We start from the raw sequence: 18,374 nt of genomic DNA, 5'->3' as shown, positions 1-18,374 counted from the left end.
GCCAGGCAGGATTAGTTGAAAATTCCACTGTCCTTTGGAGTGACAGTAGGTAGACAAGTCTCTACACATTGGTGAAAATTCTAGTTGTTATGTTGGTGTGAGAAACAGTGTATTTTTCTTTCCAGTTCGTTTTGTGTAGCATCACCCACAGTGGCATCCAGGCCCAGTAAACAGCCTTACAGAGAAACACGGGGCCCATAGCCCCAGTGCCTGTGCCGCAGAGCCTTGGGAGCTTGTCTACAGTGCACGGTGCCAGCTGCTGTCAGGCACCGTCTTCTCCACACAGCAGCCCCGGCGCCCTTCTCTGTACCCCTCATGCTAAGCAAGGGGTCTGTCCTGGAGCATTCCCCAAAATCCCGGAGCCTGAATAGATTGCAAAGCACAGGCCCTGAGCCCTCCCAGAGCTTACTGGGTACACTGGCAGTGTAAGTCGGCATTCATTGTAGATGACAGGCTTGTCCTGATGCCTAGTTCCACCCAGACTCACTGAAAATAGTTTTGTTTTTAATTTACAGAAAGAAACTTCCACAACAAAGCTCTAAAGTTCTCTAGAGTATGTAAGGCAAAGGGCTTAAAGCCTCTCCCCATTCAGATGGCCCTGGTGCATTTCTGCAGGAGGGATGAGCACCTACAGGGGACGTGAATAGGGAGGGAGTCTTCCTGCACCTTACTGGGGTCTAGACGCTTGTCAGCCATCAACACTGAGTGACTGCTGGAGGGGACAGGGCAGTCACCCTGCGTGGGGCGGTCAGTCAGGGGAGGGATGTTTGTTCTAGAAACTTGCCTCTGGGGTTACTTTCATAGAGTTTTGTAACTTTGTTTTCATTTTTATAAATTCCCAGTAGTCACCAGTACAGGTTGATCTTTGTGCTGCCCGTAGACCTCTTGGATATGATCTGCGTATTTTCCATGTATCTGGGGCTAATCAAAACCCGGTGCTGATGAGCAGTAGACTTGCTTGGCTTTGGAAATTTTTGGTTTGTGAAATTTTAAGTACATATCAGTGCATACACCAACACTGAAATATATACCAGTATATTTCAGAATATTCCAAACCTTGGGGATGCACAGCATGGTGGAAGGGACACTGAGAGGAACGTGGGAGAGCTTTCTCGTGTCTGAGCTGTGTCCCCCAAGGTGAGTCGGTCAGTTCTCTCATCTGTGAAACATTGGACTTTGGTCATGTATCCACACAAGCCCCTTGTACCACTAACAGTAGACGATTTCTCACTCCTGATTTTTAAAAATGCGGCTAGGGTCCTTTTGGGGCTAAGTGAAGCGAAACTCATATCACTTTATTAATGTTAAAAAAAAATGAATTCCCAGTACAAGTGAAAGGTAAAATGTTTTAATGTACAAACAAGGTCTTTGGTTCTAACTACTGGCCCTAATTTCTTCAGTGCTTTGGAAAAGGAATTGCCTTCCACCTGTCTTTTGTTAGGGATTCAGAGGCTGGAGCGGATCCTAAGGCTTCCAGGGCCTTGTCTGAGCAAAGCTCCTCTGCTCAGAGAAAAGGACTAAGTCAAGGTCTGTTTCCAGAGCCAAAAGAGGTGGCCCAGTTCTAGCACACTGTCCTCACCTTTCCCCTTCTACTCTCCTCTGGAGCTCTGGTGACATCATTCTGGAATAGGCTTATTTATTAGGTGTCAGTGACCCTGCAGGTGTCAAGTGATTGTCACAGGAGAACTACTTTCTCTACTACAGGCTGAACTAGGCAGCGGCTCTGTTTAAGACAGAAAAGAGGCAAACCGAGAGTGGTGGCCAAAGCTGATTGAGATGGAAGAGTATTCACCCTGGAAACTTTAGCACAATGATAGCAGTGGTCACAGTGACGTGACCCTCGCTCGACAGGGTCGCCCAGCTGGAGGGAGCCTTAGGAGAGCCTTCCCGGGGTGACCGTCGGAGTCCTTCATTTGTGAGCCTCGTCGATTGCACACTGCTGAGGACCCAGCTTCTGTTGCCTCCCCCCACCCCTTGAGTTCTGCCTGCAACCCAAGAGATAGGTTCCGCCCATTTGAGCAGTGGGGAAATGGGGTCAAATTTAGATCTGACCTCACCGGGAGTCTGCTCTCAGGCATCCAAGGACACAGTTGGGAAAGCAGCGGGAGGACCCACCTTACCTTTAGTGCTGCCCAGACTTGGGGCCAGAAAGTTCTCGACCTCTCTTTGCCTCTGGGGAGTTGGGTTTATTTCGTACCGTTCCCTACATACTCTGAAGAACAGCCAGTACATTTCAGTCGCTAATAATTGGCACAGAGCCGGAAATGCAAAGTGGCATATCCCTTCCTCCTTCCCACAGGCAGGATGTAATTTATCTGTTTCAATCAGGTCACTTTGAAAAATGAAGGTTTAAGAAATAAAATGCAACAACCGTACTAATATCAGTGTAAACCGCAGCCCCGAAGTGTAAAAAGACCACAAAGATTTGGTCTGTCCCAACGTTCACTCTTTGGTACATGTGAGTAATTTTCCTGTGTGATGAATATTAGATCATGAACTGTTTAACAGTTAGAGATGGAAATGATTGTCAAGATTGTGGAACGAGCACAGCCAATTTATAAACAGGAAAGTGAAGTCTGGGGAGAGATAGGCAGGACCAGGGCCCTGGCTTCCTGATGTGGTATGCTGCCCTCCCCTCTGGTGCCCTTGGTCAGCAGCCCTGCCCTGGAGAAAGGGTGTGTAGGGTAGTGTGTGTGTGTGTGTGTGTGTGTGTGTGTGTGTGTGTGGTGTCTATCTGTCTGCCTTAATGAAGTTTTTTTTGTTAAAGGATTTTCCACAATGGGATGGTGAGCTTCTTTGATTGTTTTTTTCCTATTTATTTTTGGAGTAGTGAAAAAGTGAATCCAGGTTTGTAGTCAGTTTCTTTCAACCTGAGGAAGAAAGAAAATGCTTATGCTATGCAAGTACCGGGAGTGTAACGTGAGTCTATAATTTCGCTGTTTGGCCTTTGCTTCTGAAACCTGTGTGTAAAAGTCTTGGACAGCGCTGATAAGGTTCCAACGCAGGGCACCCCTGGGTCTCCTTCGGACCATCTGAAGACTTGCTCCACAGACTTCTGGGGCTTTGCATCAGGTCCTGCTGTCCTTGTTAACTCTGTCACGGCTGTCACTCACCTGGGTGTGGTCAGCCATCAGGCAGCCACCTAGACGGAACTGTCCTAGCTCTTCCCCTCCCAGCCTGGGTCTGGGCCTCAGAATGTCCACCAGAGCTCTTCAGGCACCCCTGCCACTTTTTGCAAATGAAGCTTGAGGCACCCTTGCTAAGAGGAGCCACCTGCCCACCGAGGAAGGCTTTTCTGTGGACACTGTGGGGTCTGTAAAAACTGTCACCACAGTTCCAAATGCACCTGGAGGAAAAATGGCGCATGCACCTGGGCGCTCTCCCACATCTGGCTCTTCAGCAATCTGCTCCCTCATCCCAGAGCAGAAGCAGTCATTCCTTACCCGCAGTTCTTGCACAGACCCCTGAGGCAGCTCTTTCCACAGTGAATGGAAATCTGTTGGAGGGTTGCCTCCCTCCCTCTGCCTTTCCCCCGGGTGGGTGCAGTACTGTGTTCTGCTCTGTGTCTCCACACTTCCCTCACTGCCTGGGTTCCAGCATGTGTTCACCATGTCTCTAGAGTCAAGTCAAGTGGAGGAGGAAAGACCCCAGTGTACCAGAGAGTGGTTGGGAGGGGCAGTCCCTGGACCTCCAGCAATGGTGAACTCATTTCCATGTTTCTGCCAGTTCTGCTCAGGATTTTGCTATGGAGAAAGAAGACTTATAGGGCCCAGAGATCTCAGGGACACTAGGACCACAGGCAGCCCTACCCTCTGCTCACTGGTTGGCAAAGCCCCTCCCATTCTTCTGTCCCTAAAGCTCTATTGCCTATGCCTTGGTACCAGCTTATTTGGAAAGAACTTCCATACTGGCTTCACAACCTCAGTGGAGCTTAGGCATCAGACCAATTAGCCAAGAATAAGGAGAGCTTCTAATTTTTAGAGAAGGACCATGTGCACGGTGCTGTCATACACTGCCTTCCGCATCCTAACAGCTCTTCTGCAGTATGTCGAAAATCATGTATTTATGAGGTGTTAGATTTCATCACAGATGCTCTGTGCTGCTCCTGTTTGGGCCGATGAAGATGTCCCTGTGACTGAGGTGTTTGGATGACTTCTCAGTGTGAGATGGCGATCAGGAGAGCAAGCCTGTGTCAGGCCCAGTGATGGGCTCTAGTCTGGCCTGCAGGCTTCTTTCCTTGGGAAGCATCTGGACCAACAGGATTCCCTGCTGGAGCGGGCGCTGGGCTTTCCTGGCAGTTGGTAGAAGCAAAGGCCTGCCTGCGGTGGCCACAGCTGACACCTCAGCTCGGCCTGTGGCCGAGGCCCTCACCCCAGTTCCCGCCTGCTCCCAGTGGCGCAGGACCTTAGCGTGCTGTCTGAACCCTTTGCTTCTCCCCACAGCTAGCATGCCCACCAGCGAGACTGAATCTGTGAACACAGAGAACGTGAGTGGCGAAGGCGAGACCAAGGGCTGCTGCAGACGTCTCTGGTGAGTGTGGAGCCACTGCTCTCCTTAACCCCCAGGTCATCTTAGAGGAGCTCCTGGCAAGAGGACACCCCAGATCGCAGTGGTGCCCCCTGGGCCACGGCCTTAGGTGCAGAAGGGCGCGTGGGCTCCTCCCACCCCTCGCCACCCTTCCTCCTGTGCAAGGCAACGGGTTTCACAGGCCTCTTCCTACGAGGTAGGAGGTGGAGCCCGGAAGTGTGCCGGTTAACCCAGCGAGCTGCTGTGTTCATTAGGTGCTGGTGGAGAAGAAGAGGCACGGCCAAGACGGGGCCCTCTGGGTGTCGGCGGTGGGGGTAAAGGCTGAATTCTCCTTCCAGTTGGGTTTGGCGGCTGTGCTTTGGAGAAAGAGCTTGAATGGCAGAGTTGCTGACTAGAATGCGCACACAGTTAAGGAGCAGGAGGCCCTTCCCTCCTCTGCTCACCGACCTCCTGTAGGCCCTGCACCGACCCCCCTCCCCGCCCCCACCCCGGAGGATGCCTTCCCATTAACACCTGGGCTCTTTTCTGGACGATTCTGGCTGCAGCAGTGGGGGAGCAGCAGTACAGAATGTGGCTTTGGGGAGCCCTGTGCTCTTTTGTTTTGTTGGCTTTCTGCTCATATTCTTTAGATCCTCTGTCCATAAAGTACAGGCATAGTTTTCTAGAGAACTTTATCTTATTCTTGGCAGAGTTTCATAAAAATGATGTGTAATGGCAGAGTGTGCAAAGCTGATGAAATGACTTAGGCTCTGTTCTCCTGTTCTGCCCTCCCTACAACATGATAGAGTTGGCAGGGAATGGGTTTATCTTCCCCACTTTACAGATGAGAACACTAAGGCTCAAAAAAGCATGCTGCTTCTTCATACCCGGTTTGTGCGTGAATAGCACAGCTAGGACCTCTGGTCCACTGCTCCTTGGCCAGCAGCAGCACTGGTTGCTGCTGTTGAGATGAGTGGCTGAGCTACAGGCCCGAGAGACCTGCTGGCTTCCGTCTGGGGTGGCAAGAGAGGAACCCCTGGCAGCAGTGCCTGTTTCCGGGGCTGCTGAGGGAATCCAGCCAAGTCTTCTCTTGCCCAGGGCCTTGATGGTGCTGAGCCTGCCTGGCCGGCCCTGGCGGCACCCTGACTTCTGCTCTGCCTTCAGCCCAGCTGGCCCGCTGCAGCCACTGCCCATGGCACGTCCAGGCTTCCATGCATGGCTTTTACCACGTTGCTGCGGAAACCGTCGGGAGCATGTGCCCAAGCTTCCCAGTGGGAATCTTAATCCTTTTTTCTTTTCTTTCAGTCAAGCCATCTCAAAATCCAAACTCAGGTCAGTATCTTCTGCTTTTTCTTTAGCATATGTCTGTTTTGTAAGTTACAGTTTTATGTTTTAAATTCTTACTGTTATATAAGAATTGCTCCAACTTGGGTTTTACTCCACGGCTTACAAGATCGACACTGAGTTTTGGTGAGTCCATTAAACATTTCAAACCTGCCTTAGGGGAGCAGATAGTAGGACCAACTCCTACAAATCAACAGGACACCACGATGAACAATTTTTTGCCTCTCAATTAATCCTTCAGTCACTTTTCTAGGACAGATACTTCTTGATTCTTGTCATTTTTTGGCGGCACTGCAAAATACAAAAATCAACAAAGAAAAATCTTTTCAAAGAAGAGAGTTCAAGACACTTTCTAAAGTATTGGTAATACTTTCTTGATCTGAGAGCAGGTTGTGTATTCATTTGGTAAAGCTAATTGAACTGTATGTTTATGATTTGTGCACTTTTCCATATAAATGTTATTCTTAATTAAAATCATCGTCCTGCTATATACAATGGACTTTGAACTAAATATTAAACGTAAAACTATAAAAATTCTAGAAGAAAATCTCTATGACCTTGGATTAGGCAAATGTTTCTGAAAATATAGCTCTCAGTCCATGAATCGTAACAGAAAAATGTGACATGTTGGTTCTTATCAAAATTAAAACTTTTGTTTGGTTTTTTTTTTTTTTTTTTTTTTTTGGTGCTGGGGTTCGAACTTGGGTCCTTGCGCTTGTGCAGCAGGCGGCGAAACCACTGAGCTAAATCCCCTGCCCCCAAATTAAAACTTTTGCATTTATTATGAAATAAAAAGATAAGGTGCAGGCTTAGATAAAAATATTTGCAAACCACATTAGATAAAGGACTGGTATCCATAATATATAAGGAATAATGTATAAAAACAGTGTCAATAATAAGAAAACAATCCAATTAAAAAGGCAACAGTAGGTTTAACAAGCATGTCACCAAAGAAAAGATATGAATGGTAAATAAGCACATGAAATTGCAATCAGTCACTAGGAAGATACAAATAATAAAATCACAGATACCACTACATGATTGTAAGTGTGGATCAAATTTAAATACTTGACAATGCCAAGTTCTGTCCTGATGCTGATCAATGGGTATTTTCATGCAATGTTGGTGGTCATGTTAAGTCTATCTTTTTTTTTAATGGTTAAGTAGTTTCTTTAAAAGTTTGAACATACACTTACCATATGGCCTAGCAATCCCACTTTTATTAAGGTATTTATATGAGAAATGAAGATATATGCCTACTTAAACATTTTTACAAGAATGTTTATAACAGTTTTATTTATAATTGCTCCACACTAGAGATAATCCATGTGGTAGATGGGTAGACAAGTTAGTTTATCCACATGAGGGACTGCTACTAACAACAGGTAGAACTGATGCGGGTAGAGCACCGATGAATTTCAAAAGTACTTTCGATAAGCGAAAGAAGCCTGTCTCAAAAGGCTACATATTATATGGTTCTGTTTTGTGACATTCTGGATGACACAAAAAATGGATCAGTGGCCGTGGGGCTGGGGTGAGATGGGAGACTGATTACCAAGGGCTATGAAGGAACTTTTTTGAGTAATGGAAATGTTCTTGACTGCGTATACCCAAAAAGAGTACATTTTACTATATGTGAATTACATTCAAACCTGACTTTTAAAAATTTAAAAGCTCTTCTGTGCTTCACTGTTACCAGAGAGGATGGAAATGCCTTCATAATCTGGCCCCTGGATCACCCTCTGCTCAACTTTTGGCCCGCTTCCAGTGCTCCTACTTCGCAGCTATGGTGGACTGTTCTTGGTTCCCTAGGTGCTATCCCTCTGTCCTCCCCTTAACTTCAGCGCTTCGGGCTACATAGTCTCCTCTAGATGGATTGTCCTTCCACTTACCTCTGGGCTAACTCTTATTCATCTAGTCCAAATCTCTGCTTTTGAGAAGCCTTCCCTGACTCTTCAGAGAGCATTTGTGCCTTCCTTCGGGGTCCTACACCCTGCACCTTGGACTAGCACTTGGTATGGATTGGTAATTGTCTTTTACTACAACCCTGTATGCTTTTCAGTGGCAGAGACAGTGGGACTGTGCTTTCTTCATTTCCCTCTGTGCAGGACTGGCACATAGAGCCCTGAAACACTGGTCTCCTGAGAAAACAGGCCTGACTAGTTGGGCACTCGGAACCCAGCAAGGGGCAAGATGACGATGCTGTGTGTTTCTAGGAGAAAGGACGTGGAGGTCCCCTGGATGTAAGAGATGCTCGTGCCTCCTCACTAGAGCATAGGATAGACTGTGCTGTAGCCATGGCTGGCTCTTTTCAGGCTAGATCACTATGTGTACTGAATTATGCCTCCCAGGAGAACCCGAGCTGTGAGCTGGTGGAATCTTAGTGTCCTTCATAGTTTTTCACGCTGGTCATTATGTTTCTGCTGCTCTTTAATTAGAAACTGCACAGCAAGAACAATAATAAAACATACCTTGCTTGATCCAGGTCTTAGTAAGGAGGTGGCACAACTCTTTCTTTGCATACTTCCTGGGCTTTTAGTTTTTTGTTTTTTTAAGCATAGCAACATAGCTGAGTCAGCCAGGGCTGGAAGGGCACAGCTGGACAGCCTGGTGAGTCCTCTTGAGTCGGGCCCCTAGAGAAAGTGCCTCATTCCTGTCCCTGAGGCAACATGACCCAGGGAAGCTGGCTTCTCCCTGGGATCCATGTTGCTGAGCAGTAGTTCATGGCACACTTCATCAAACCCTTCCCTGTGGCAGGGAAGGTTTTCCATGTAGAGGCCATGGGCGGGAATATTCTCCCTAATGACAAACAGGTACGGAAGGTGGGTGGAGGACATACTACTTGTCTGTTTGGCTCAGCTCATTTTATTGTTATGAAAACATGATTCAATATTGGTTCTTCTCCTAAAGGTATATTTTGAGCATTACTAGTTAGAAAGGGCACCTGATGACTCAGTCTAAAGACTCATGTCCTACTCAGCTTTGACAACTCCCAGGCTTCAGAGGAACCTCAGAGATTTAAGAAGAAATGATTGGAAGGTCCCCTAAAAAGAAAATGATGGTTTTGGAACACTTTGCTGCTTGGTCAGTTCTCCATGATGATTGAGATGCTATGAGAGATGTGTTTACTAAGCTGTGTGGCTCTCTACACCAGTCCCATTGCAGACCACGTACCATACGATGGTACAGGAGCTACGTATGTGGCAGGTGCAGTTTTACATCCGCACAAGATTCTATGAGTATCTAGATCTTCTAACCCATTGGAGGACCTGCATATGACAGATTCTGGAGTTATTTATAGCTACGGGGAGGAAACTGAGCATGATCAAGTCAAGATTATACTTTCAAAAAGCTGTGTGTTAAGACCAGCATAATTTATATTATGGAGTCTGTTCATTTATGTGCTGTTTGTTCACATCTGTCCTTCCTGAGCCCACACCCCAATCCATTCCTCTAGAGTGAATGCCCAATTATTCCTCAGTAAGGTTTATTGGACTCTCAGATGCTGTATCTGTCATCTGTGGAATAATGTTTGCTTACCTTTCAGCCGACGCTGGCGTCGCTGGAACCGATTCAATCGTAGAAGATGTAGGGCTGCTGTGAAGTCTGTCACATTTTACTGGCTGGTTATTGTCCTGGTGTTTCTCAACACGTTAACCATTTCCTCTGAGCACTACAATCAGCCCGGCTGGTTGACACAGATTCAAGGTACGCCGTTCTCTTTTTGTTCTCAACTAGAGATCCTTGCTGCAAACTGCTCTGTAGTGTTATCTGATGGATGTGGAATGAAGAATGGAACATTGCTAGTGGGCACTAACTTGGAAGATGGTGGAGTCATCCAAATTCAGACAAGCTGGGGAGCAGGGTTGTGGCCTCTGCTGTATGGTGTTGTGCACCAGCATCAGTGAATACCAGGCATCTTACTCTCCTCACCCTGAGACAGCCTAAAACTGAGGAGTCTTGGAAGGATCATTCCCATACCGCCATTGGAAGCTGTATCGTCTCCTTCAGTATTTTCAGCTCATTTTGCTTTCTCTGCTTTGAAGGTTCAGAAATGGGGTATGGGAAGTTGTCCCCGGAAGTTGCTCATTCTTGGTGTGACAGTTTTAAGCTCTTGTTCTCAGTTTTTTCTTACATCTATTTCCTCTACCTCTTGAGCCTGCTTGTTATCATTCCTTGCTATTAGAAATGACATTGATAAGTAAGTGCCTGCTATCCTGGTGCCATAAGCAGACCAGACAGGGATTTAGGGTATGTGTTTGTGGATGAGTTGGAAAGAAAAAAAAATATAATATGATGGTCTAAATGCAGAATCCGAGGTTTTTAGTGCTAGAAATCTCCAGAAATTATTCGATAAGATACCTGCACCCATTTTATAATCAGTAAAACTGAGCCCCAGAGAAATCAAGTAACTTCTCCAGATTTGGTCATCTAGGTAGCAGCAGTACCAGAACCAGAATCACATCAACGCCGTATTTCTGTCGTGCGTGCGGTGGCAAAGAAAGGGACAAGTCATTGAGAGTTTCCCATGGGGGCTGATGGGAGAGAGGTGCCGAAAGGAAAGAGGAGCCCAAGTGTCTCCCACATTGAGCTCCTGGGGGCGGGCGTCCCTTCTCTTTCCAGATATTGCCAACAAAGTCCTCTTGGCCCTGTTCACCTGTGAGATGCTGATAAAAATGTACAGCTTGGGTCTCCAGGCGTATTTCGTGTCTCTTTTCAACCGGTTTGACTGCTTCGTGGTATGTGGTGGGATTACCGAGACCATCTTAGTGGAGCTGGAAATCATGTCTCCGCTGGGGATTTCCGTGTTTCGGTGTGTGCGCCTCTTAAGAATCTTCAAAGTGACCAGGTGAGGGGGCGCGTCCTGCTGCAGGCTGTAGCATGGCGGGTGGCGCTCAGTCCCAGCCAGGTTAGGTGAGCCTCTGCTCGGCCCTGAACAGGCACTCCGCTTACACCCTCATCTTGGCTTTGTAGGCACTGGACTTCTCTCAGCAACTTGGTGGCATCCCTGTTAAACTCCATGAAGTCTATCGCTTCACTGTTGCTTTTGCTTTTTCTCTTCATTATCATCTTTTCCTTGCTTGGGATGCAGCTGTTTGGTGGGAAGTTTAATTTCGATGAAACGCAAACCAAGCGAAGCACCTTCGACAACTTTCCTCAAGCACTGCTGACCGTATTCCAGGTGAGTCCTTTTCCCTCCCAGGAGAGCGTGCTGTGAGCAGCAGCTGGAACTCCGGGCTTCTTGTCAGCTTACAGTTCAGGAAGACAGAAAGATTCTATGTTTATTAATCATCTCTACCTAATAATACCATATAAATTAATTTGTTTTGCATCCTCCACAGCTCTATATGTGATACAACTTAATTTTTAAGACTACTAGCTATATTAAAAATGAATAAACCCATAAAGTTTTGATTTTGTAAAGTTATTATGAAATAGATTCTAAAGTCCTCTTGTTCTGGGCTAATATTTTTTATAAAAGCAAGTTTATAATTCTAGTTAGGAATGATTTATGCAGAGGAATGGGTTGGGAAGGCTGGATGCACTTGTGTGTGGGCAGAGGAGTCCGCTGGTAAGAGGGTAACGGCCTCTGCCTTCCCTGTCCTCCCTGCTCGAGGTGGTGAGGACTCGAGGCCGCTCCGCTGGGGCCTCTGTGGGTGCTGCACTGGAAGGGAGCGGGCGGTAGATGGCTCGATGCTCCACGAGCAGTGCCCTCTCCACCTGCCCGAGTCTGAGCTGAGGGGCTCTGCGAGCTTTTCTGGTGTGCGGGCAGCGAGTACCCGAGCCCTGCTGGAGAGGCAGGGAGGACTCCGAGGAAGGGAAGGACGGGACTTCCTGTGCTCAGCTCGCTCACCTCAAAAGAGCTACTGACCCTTGCTGAAGAAACGGGGACTGGAGGAAGTGACCTGTAAGCTCCCTTCCTCTACGGTCACTCGAGGTGGTTAAAACTACTGCTTTAGATCATTTTTTTGTTTCTGAATTACTGACAGCGGCACTGCACCTACCTCGAAAGAGCAAGGTCCTGAGTTCAATCCCCAATACCAAAGAAAAAAAAAATTTTGGGGTGCTGGTCATTCATTTTTCTAATTTCTTTCAGAAATTTGTTTCTTTTTTGTAATACATGCACATAGCACAAAATTTAAGGGCCAACAAAAGGATATAAAATGACAGTTCTCCCCTCCAGCCACTGGCTTCTTCTAGGAGGCAACCAACCATTCAACATTTCCGATGTGACCTCAAGTGTCTATTTGCCCAGAGTGTAACTCAGTCTGCTACCTGCCTGTGGGTGAGTTACACAGATGCCAGTCACCCCGCATACTGTTTTGCATTTTTTAATCACTTTAAAGTGTGTTTGCTGGGTGTGGTGGTGCACACCTATAGTCTCAGTACTCAGGAAGCTGAGGCAGGAGGATTGCTGCAAGTTCGAGGTCAGCTGGGCTACACAATGAGTTCAAGCCCAGCCAGAACTACACATGAAGACCCTGTCTCATAAAACCAAAATTTTTTCAAAATTAAAAAAAAAAAACGAGATGTCCTAAAGAGCCTTCCTGCGTGGTCTATAAAAGGCTGCTCTCTCCTTTTAAATGTCGCATACATTCTGTGCTACGGATTGCCATAATTTATGTAAGCAGTCCCTTGCCGGTGGGTATTTAGTTGTGCCCAGTGTTGGGTCACATAAACAGGGCTGCGCTCGGTGGCCTTGAACACATGGGACGCCTGGGACACGTGTGTGAGAGTAGATTGGAGGACAGACTTTCGCCAAAGTGGAATTGCTGGTTTAAAGACGCTCTGAACTTGGATGCCCTTGCCAAAGTGCCTCCTTGCAGTTGTTTGAATTCGCCTTACATCAGCAATGCAGAGACAGACTGCCCATTTCGCACGCACCGTGGGTGTTCCTACTTTGTGATTGTCACTGTGTGACAGGTGAAAATGGTATCTCATTGTAGTTTTATCAGGGGTGAAGTGGAGCGTCTTTTCAAAGGCCACTTAGAGCTCCTTTTCTGTGAATTACTTTATCTTTTCTAACCATTTGCCCATTTTGCTCTTTGATTATGATTCACAACAGTTTGATTTTTTTAAATCTCTAGTTCCAAGAAGGTAAAGAATCCCTCTCCCTGGAAAGCAGCATTTTTGTAAATTGCTGTCCACATTCATCTGATTCTATTTAAGATTGTCTGAATTTTCCGTTATCATCGATAGAAAAGATTTAAATTTTTCATAAACTTAAGAGACATTTAGAATTCCTTCCTTCTAAAAACCCGTAGATATAATCCCCATTTCCACAGTTATTTAACTATATGGAATACAATGTAGCAGTTAAAATAATGAGATAACTTACTGATACAGTGGATCGCCAGGGAATATTGTTGAACAGGGAAAAAACAGTTGAAGAAAAATTTTTTATTGTATGACAGGCTTTATGCCTATAAAAAAAATCAGAAGATACCCATTGCCTCTTCTCTTGAGGTGTGTGTACATGTACTGAAATCCATAGTGAGGTCCCAGAGAGACACACATCAACATTATGCTCTCTGGGGAGGGAACAAAAACCAAGCTGGGGTGTAATAAGGTGCCTAAGGCTCGTGTGTAAAGATTTGTTTCACTAGAAGATTCTACTCATCTATTTATGCAGTTAAAAATAATGTCTTGAAAATTCTGTGGTATGACAATGGATTTATTCAGTGTAAGCGGGACTGTGCGAGTCAGCCTAAACCTTACTTAGGTAGCCGCCGAGGAGTTCTGGGAGAGCAGCTGTGACTTGTGAATCTACCTGCTGTCTGACAGTAGTTTGGGCCTCTTAGATTCTGACAGGTGAAGACTGGAATGCTGTGATGTATGACGGCATCATGGCTTATGGAGGCCCATCCTCTTCGGGAATGATTGTCTGCATCTACTTCATCATCCTCTTCATCTGTGGTAACTGTATCCTTTGGGACAGCCAGAGCTTTGTTGTCATTATCATTGTCTTGGGGTTTTTTCTCTCTGATTTCCCCTGTGGTAATGGTGGTGGTGGTAGCTGTGGTGGGAGAGAAATGCCTTTACCTTGCTAGCTCAGTGTGTGCTTTCCTTCCATTGGTACTGGGGGCAGCATCGTATAAGCAGAGGCCCAGCAAGGCTTTGAGGAAAGCAAGCTGGCAGGGGGAGACAACATATGTGTTCATGCCAGAGGTCATTCTGCTTGGCATCATGTCTCGCACATGTGGAGTGACAGGCAAAGCCGGGTTGTCCTACGTGTTGTCATCCTTGGAAGGTTAGGACTGTATCTCTGTCTGTCTATTCTGTCATGTTTCCTCTCATGTCCTGTGTACCTAGGACAGGGCCTGGCACGTCAGAGCTGCTTTGTAGATCTTTTTGAATGAATTCCGCAGCACACTGAGATTTAGGACAGTCTGGATAATGCCCCTGAAGGTACACGGTGGGTTTTTGCTCTTGGAAACTATGTGTTACAAGCTTGTAAGACTTTTCCTGTGGTTTATTAGTCCATAGTTTCTTTCCACCACCAAAAAGAGTTTAGTGTCATTGCAAGGATAGCGAGGTGGTTATTTCTTTATTGAGAGGTACGCTTGACACAGCTGTTCTTACCACCGACCCGTCTAAGCCATCATTACCCAGTGTCATGAGTAACCAACCCATTCTGGCCCAGGACAAATTGTTTCCTTAGGCTCATCTCATTGCAAATCCAGTTAAAAAGTAGCCTGGCATATCAAAGGCATTTTGAAAGTCTTCATGTAATTTACTCGGGTTTCTGTCCCCTTTGAAGTCTGGCATAGAATTAGTCGAGCATGATATCCCCCACGGAGATCTCATCCTCAGTCCCTTGTTTTTACGTTGGTTTGTCTCTTCAGCACCCCACCTGAGATTTCGTATTGCACAGGGTGTTTGTAGCACTTGTCTCAAGGACTCTGGGCCCCCATAATTTTGCCGACCGGTGGCTGCATGTCAAGAAGAGAGAAGATTCATCATAGCATGAGCTCCTCTCATTTATTTCCCTCTGACCCTGTGTATCTCAAAACTGTCCTTGACTGCTGTGGCATGAGAATCAATCATCTCCTGACTTGCGAACCTTGTTCAGAATACTTTTAAAAAATTTTAAGGAAAACACACATACAACATCATAGTAACAGTCAAAAGAAAGCTGAAAACTTGTAAACTCGTTCACTTAACCCTTTACTATTCACAAAAACAGTTTCAGCCACAATAATCCAAGATGTAGCCACAGTGGGACTGTTGAGAAGATAGCACCATCTGGCAGGAGGTCTGACTGTTCTCTTCAGCAGATGTTTGTGGAGTGAAGAAATGAATGAGTTCTCCACAGACTTGGAAGGCCACTTAGGAAGAGAAAGTTTCATATTGTCTTATGTGACAGGATCATCATTTGAGTGATTTGTGGCCTTTGAGGGAGTCTGGTTTGAAGAGCACACCCCTGAGTATGTATGTTGTGATACGTGTCTTCAAAGAAAGCAAACCCAGGGTACTTTTTAATTATAACATATATGTAGGTTGTAGATTGCTTTATACAGTATCTGTCAGCTATAGATGTATGGAAACACATAGGCAAGGAACTGTTGAAGTTTATAGGTTTTCAGTGAATCTTTATCTTACCTCTTTTCAGATTTACACAGATCTCTAGGTGGTGTGTTTTGTTTTGTTTTGCAAGGACAGTCACCTACCACCAGCCTCCCAGATCACAGAGAGGGGTGTGACATTTCCATTACTGACCATATGTAATTATGTTTAGAAATGTGTTGTTCCCTTAAAGTTTTCAAATTAGATATTCTACTGAATGTCTTCCTGGCCATTGCTGTAGACAACTTGGCTGATGCTGAAAGTTTGAACACTGCCCAAAAAGAGGAAGCTGAAGAAAAAGAAAGGAAAAAGATTGCCAGGTAACCTTATTTTCTCCTGCAGTATTTTTCCAGGGGTCCAAGAGGACCCCAGCTGCCTGGGAGACCTGGTGGGCTCCAGGAGTGCTTCTCAGGAGCTGCATTCTCATGTTGCTGCTTTGCAGTGATTGTGGATGACCATGTGGTGCAGACCAAGGAGGAGGGAGTCTTGGGCAGAAGCCAGGCCCTTGGCTCTTAGCCCCATAGCTGAGAATGAGAGTCACGCATCCTCGTGCTTAAAGAATCACTGTGGTTAATTTTGGTGTCATGAAATAAATGATGCATTCAATGCTGATTAGCTCTTGGATGAGAATTTTAATAAGATGATCTGTGTAATGAATCCATTGCATTAGATGAACAGGAAGCCCTGAATTGGGGTTGTGCTATGCTCTTACTGTTCATGTTGTTTCCAGTTTTCCTTCACTGGGACTCTGCTGATACAGAATCTTGATTTGCACTTTTATACGTAGTCATATGGTTACTTGGTTTCTTGTGTTCTTTTCTCTTCTCTGTAGAAAAGAGAGCCTAGAAAATAAAAAGAACCACAAACCAGAAGTCAACCAAATAGCCAACAGTGACAACAAGGTATTTCTTCTAAGATAACTCCTCTGTTTCAAAGTGATTGTGGTGTCTCCACAGATGTAACGCTTATCTTGTGGAAGTGCCTCATTTTCAGTATTTTGTTGTGAAAAGTAGAGCGTGTCATATAGACGCTGGCTTTCTGGGGGGATTCTGATTAAATTTCATCAGGGAGCTGGCTGTTACTTATCATTTTACCAGAGAACCAAGATGATAAATATTTGAACAGTTTGACTATTTAACTTTATTTTGTTGGAATTATGTGGTCAGACCTGACCCGTGGTCAGGATCATGTTAGCAGCCTCTGAGTGGGATTAACATCAGAACTGTTAGTAGGTCCAGTTAGTAGGTTCCAGAGGTGACCTCAGGATCAAGTGGTCTGGGAAGCCTCAGGGTGCACTGTCAGACTTTGTCTGCATCACTTTCCTGTCACTGAGACACATCCTGACACCCACGACTTAAAGGAAGAGAGGTTTATTTTGGCTCACAGTCTCAGAGATTTCGCTCCCTGGTCAGCTGGCTCCATGGGAAAGCTGCTCAAGTCAGGGCAACCAGGAAGCAAAGAGAGAAGAGGGAGGAGCCAGGGAGGGAGGTATGCCCTTCCAGGTCATGACCCCTGTGACCTTCCTCTTCTGACCAGGCTCTGCCTCCTACCAGCGCACTCAGCTACTGAACTCCTTAGTGGCTGTATCCACTGATGAGCAGAGCACTCCCATGATCCAGTCACCTTCCAAAAGCCCCACCTCTGTACACATAAGGCTGTAGGGTAGTGGTGGCGAACCTAGGGCACGTGTGCCACAGCAGGCTATTTGTATCATTGAAAGGTCTAAAAGGTTTGCCATCACTGCTCTAGGGGGATGTGCTAGATCTAAATCATAATCAACATCATTCCACTTAGGACAGCTCTGGATGTTTCATTCATTCGTTTGCCCATTGAGTTAACAAATACTGAGTGGTGATCCCATGTCAGAAACTGGGAATTTAGGAAGGATGATCGACAAGGCCCCTGCCTCTGTGGAGTTCACAATCTGGGGGGAAAGACAGGAATCTGAATGTTATCATGTAGTGTTCTTGGCTGTCCTGGGACAGCAAAAGGGCAGAGCAGAGCCATGGAGTGTGTCCATCAGTCCTGCCTGAGTCAGTATTTTATCTCTCATTGCCCTCAGGCCTTCTGCCTGAAGCAGAGTCACCATCTGCCTGTCCTGCTCACTCACACACACAGACACACACTTCGGGGAGAAATTTTCCACCCGGTGCTGAAGGCAAGTTGGCTTTTCGCTTTGGCTCTGTGAAGTGCATTTAAATCAGCATCTCCCCTCCTCCCAAGGTGTCTCTGTTGTTCTAGGTTACAGTTGATGACTATCGAGAGGAAGATGAGGACAAGGACCCTTACCCGCCTTGTGATGTGCCAGGTATGGTGGTGATGGCCGGAGATAGGCTCTCCGCTCGTGAATAATGTGGCTCTGCTACCACTGCGTCTCTTGCCACTGAGTCTGTGGCTGGCTGGCCCGGCTTGGGTCACACGAGGCTACTGAGGCCATCAAGGCCACAGGCCCAATTGCGTGTGGACCAGTTAGCTCCATTTTTTCCTATGGTCCAGAAAGCATACAAAACTCAAATTCCAGGTGAGAGGGGGGAGAGCGTGGGTGGATCAGGATAGAGCCACCTGTTGCTGGGAAGCCTTTTTGTGAGACTAGTTGTTAGCACTCACCTCGTGCTTTTACATTTGACTGATGCTTTTATTGGCTGATAAAGTGGGACTGTGGACTTGGCAGCCCAGGGGCTGCTGGTTTGTGACTTGAAGTCCCGCGTCCAGATTTTCAGACTAAAGCTGAGCACGGAGGTTACTGGGGAAACAGCCAGGTGCTGGGAGGATGGCAGTGAGACTCTCACTGCTCCCACCTTGTCTGTGGACAGATGGTGCCTGCAGCAAACCTCATTCCTCCAGCTAAATACACTGCTTACACAGGGCTGCCTCCCTGTCACTTTTGTCCTTTGACTCAAACTGTTTCAAAGGATCCTGGAAGGTTTGGATTAGTGTAAACAGGTACATGATGTTTA

General features: G+C 46.4%; 1 protein-coding gene across 12 annotated transcripts in view; it reads left to right on the top strand.

The window, feature by feature from the left end:
- The window catches only part of Cacna1d (calcium voltage-gated channel subunit alpha1 D), a 342,473-nt gene that overhangs the window by 248,601 nt on the left and 75,498 nt on the right, over positions 1-18,374 (top strand). For 7 of the 12 annotated variants that reach the window (XM_087181506.1, XM_087181505.1, XM_021244011.2 and 4 more), the window contains 10 exons: positions 4,443-4,530; positions 4,782-4,841; positions 5,812-5,838; positions 9,398-9,558; positions 10,474-10,699; positions 10,825-11,032; positions 13,653-13,773; positions 15,623-15,737; positions 16,250-16,319; positions 17,659-17,725. In XM_087181506.1, the coding sequence (XP_087037632.1) occupies positions 4,443-4,530; positions 4,782-4,841; positions 5,812-5,838; positions 9,398-9,558; positions 10,474-10,699; positions 10,825-11,032; positions 13,653-13,773; positions 15,623-15,737; positions 16,250-16,319; positions 17,659-17,725 (1,143 nt within the window). The remainder of the gene's footprint in view (positions 1-4,442; positions 4,531-4,781; positions 4,842-5,811; positions 5,839-9,397; positions 9,559-10,473; positions 10,700-10,824; positions 11,033-13,652; positions 13,774-15,622; positions 15,738-16,249; positions 16,320-17,658; positions 17,726-18,374) is intronic. The other 5 variants (XM_087181511.1, XM_021244012.2, XM_087181510.1 and 2 more) reach the window with 1 other exon arrangement.

Source organism: Heterocephalus glaber, unplaced genomic scaffold (genome assembly GCF_053883595.1).
Source record: "Heterocephalus glaber isolate CG9 unplaced genomic scaffold, H.glaber_assembly_v1.0 deba00001472, whole genome shotgun sequence".
Lineage (NCBI taxonomy): Eukaryota > Metazoa > Chordata > Mammalia > Rodentia > Bathyergidae > Heterocephalus > Heterocephalus glaber.
Note: the sequence above shows the minus strand (reverse complement) of the source record. Positions and strands in the feature narration are given on the sequence as shown.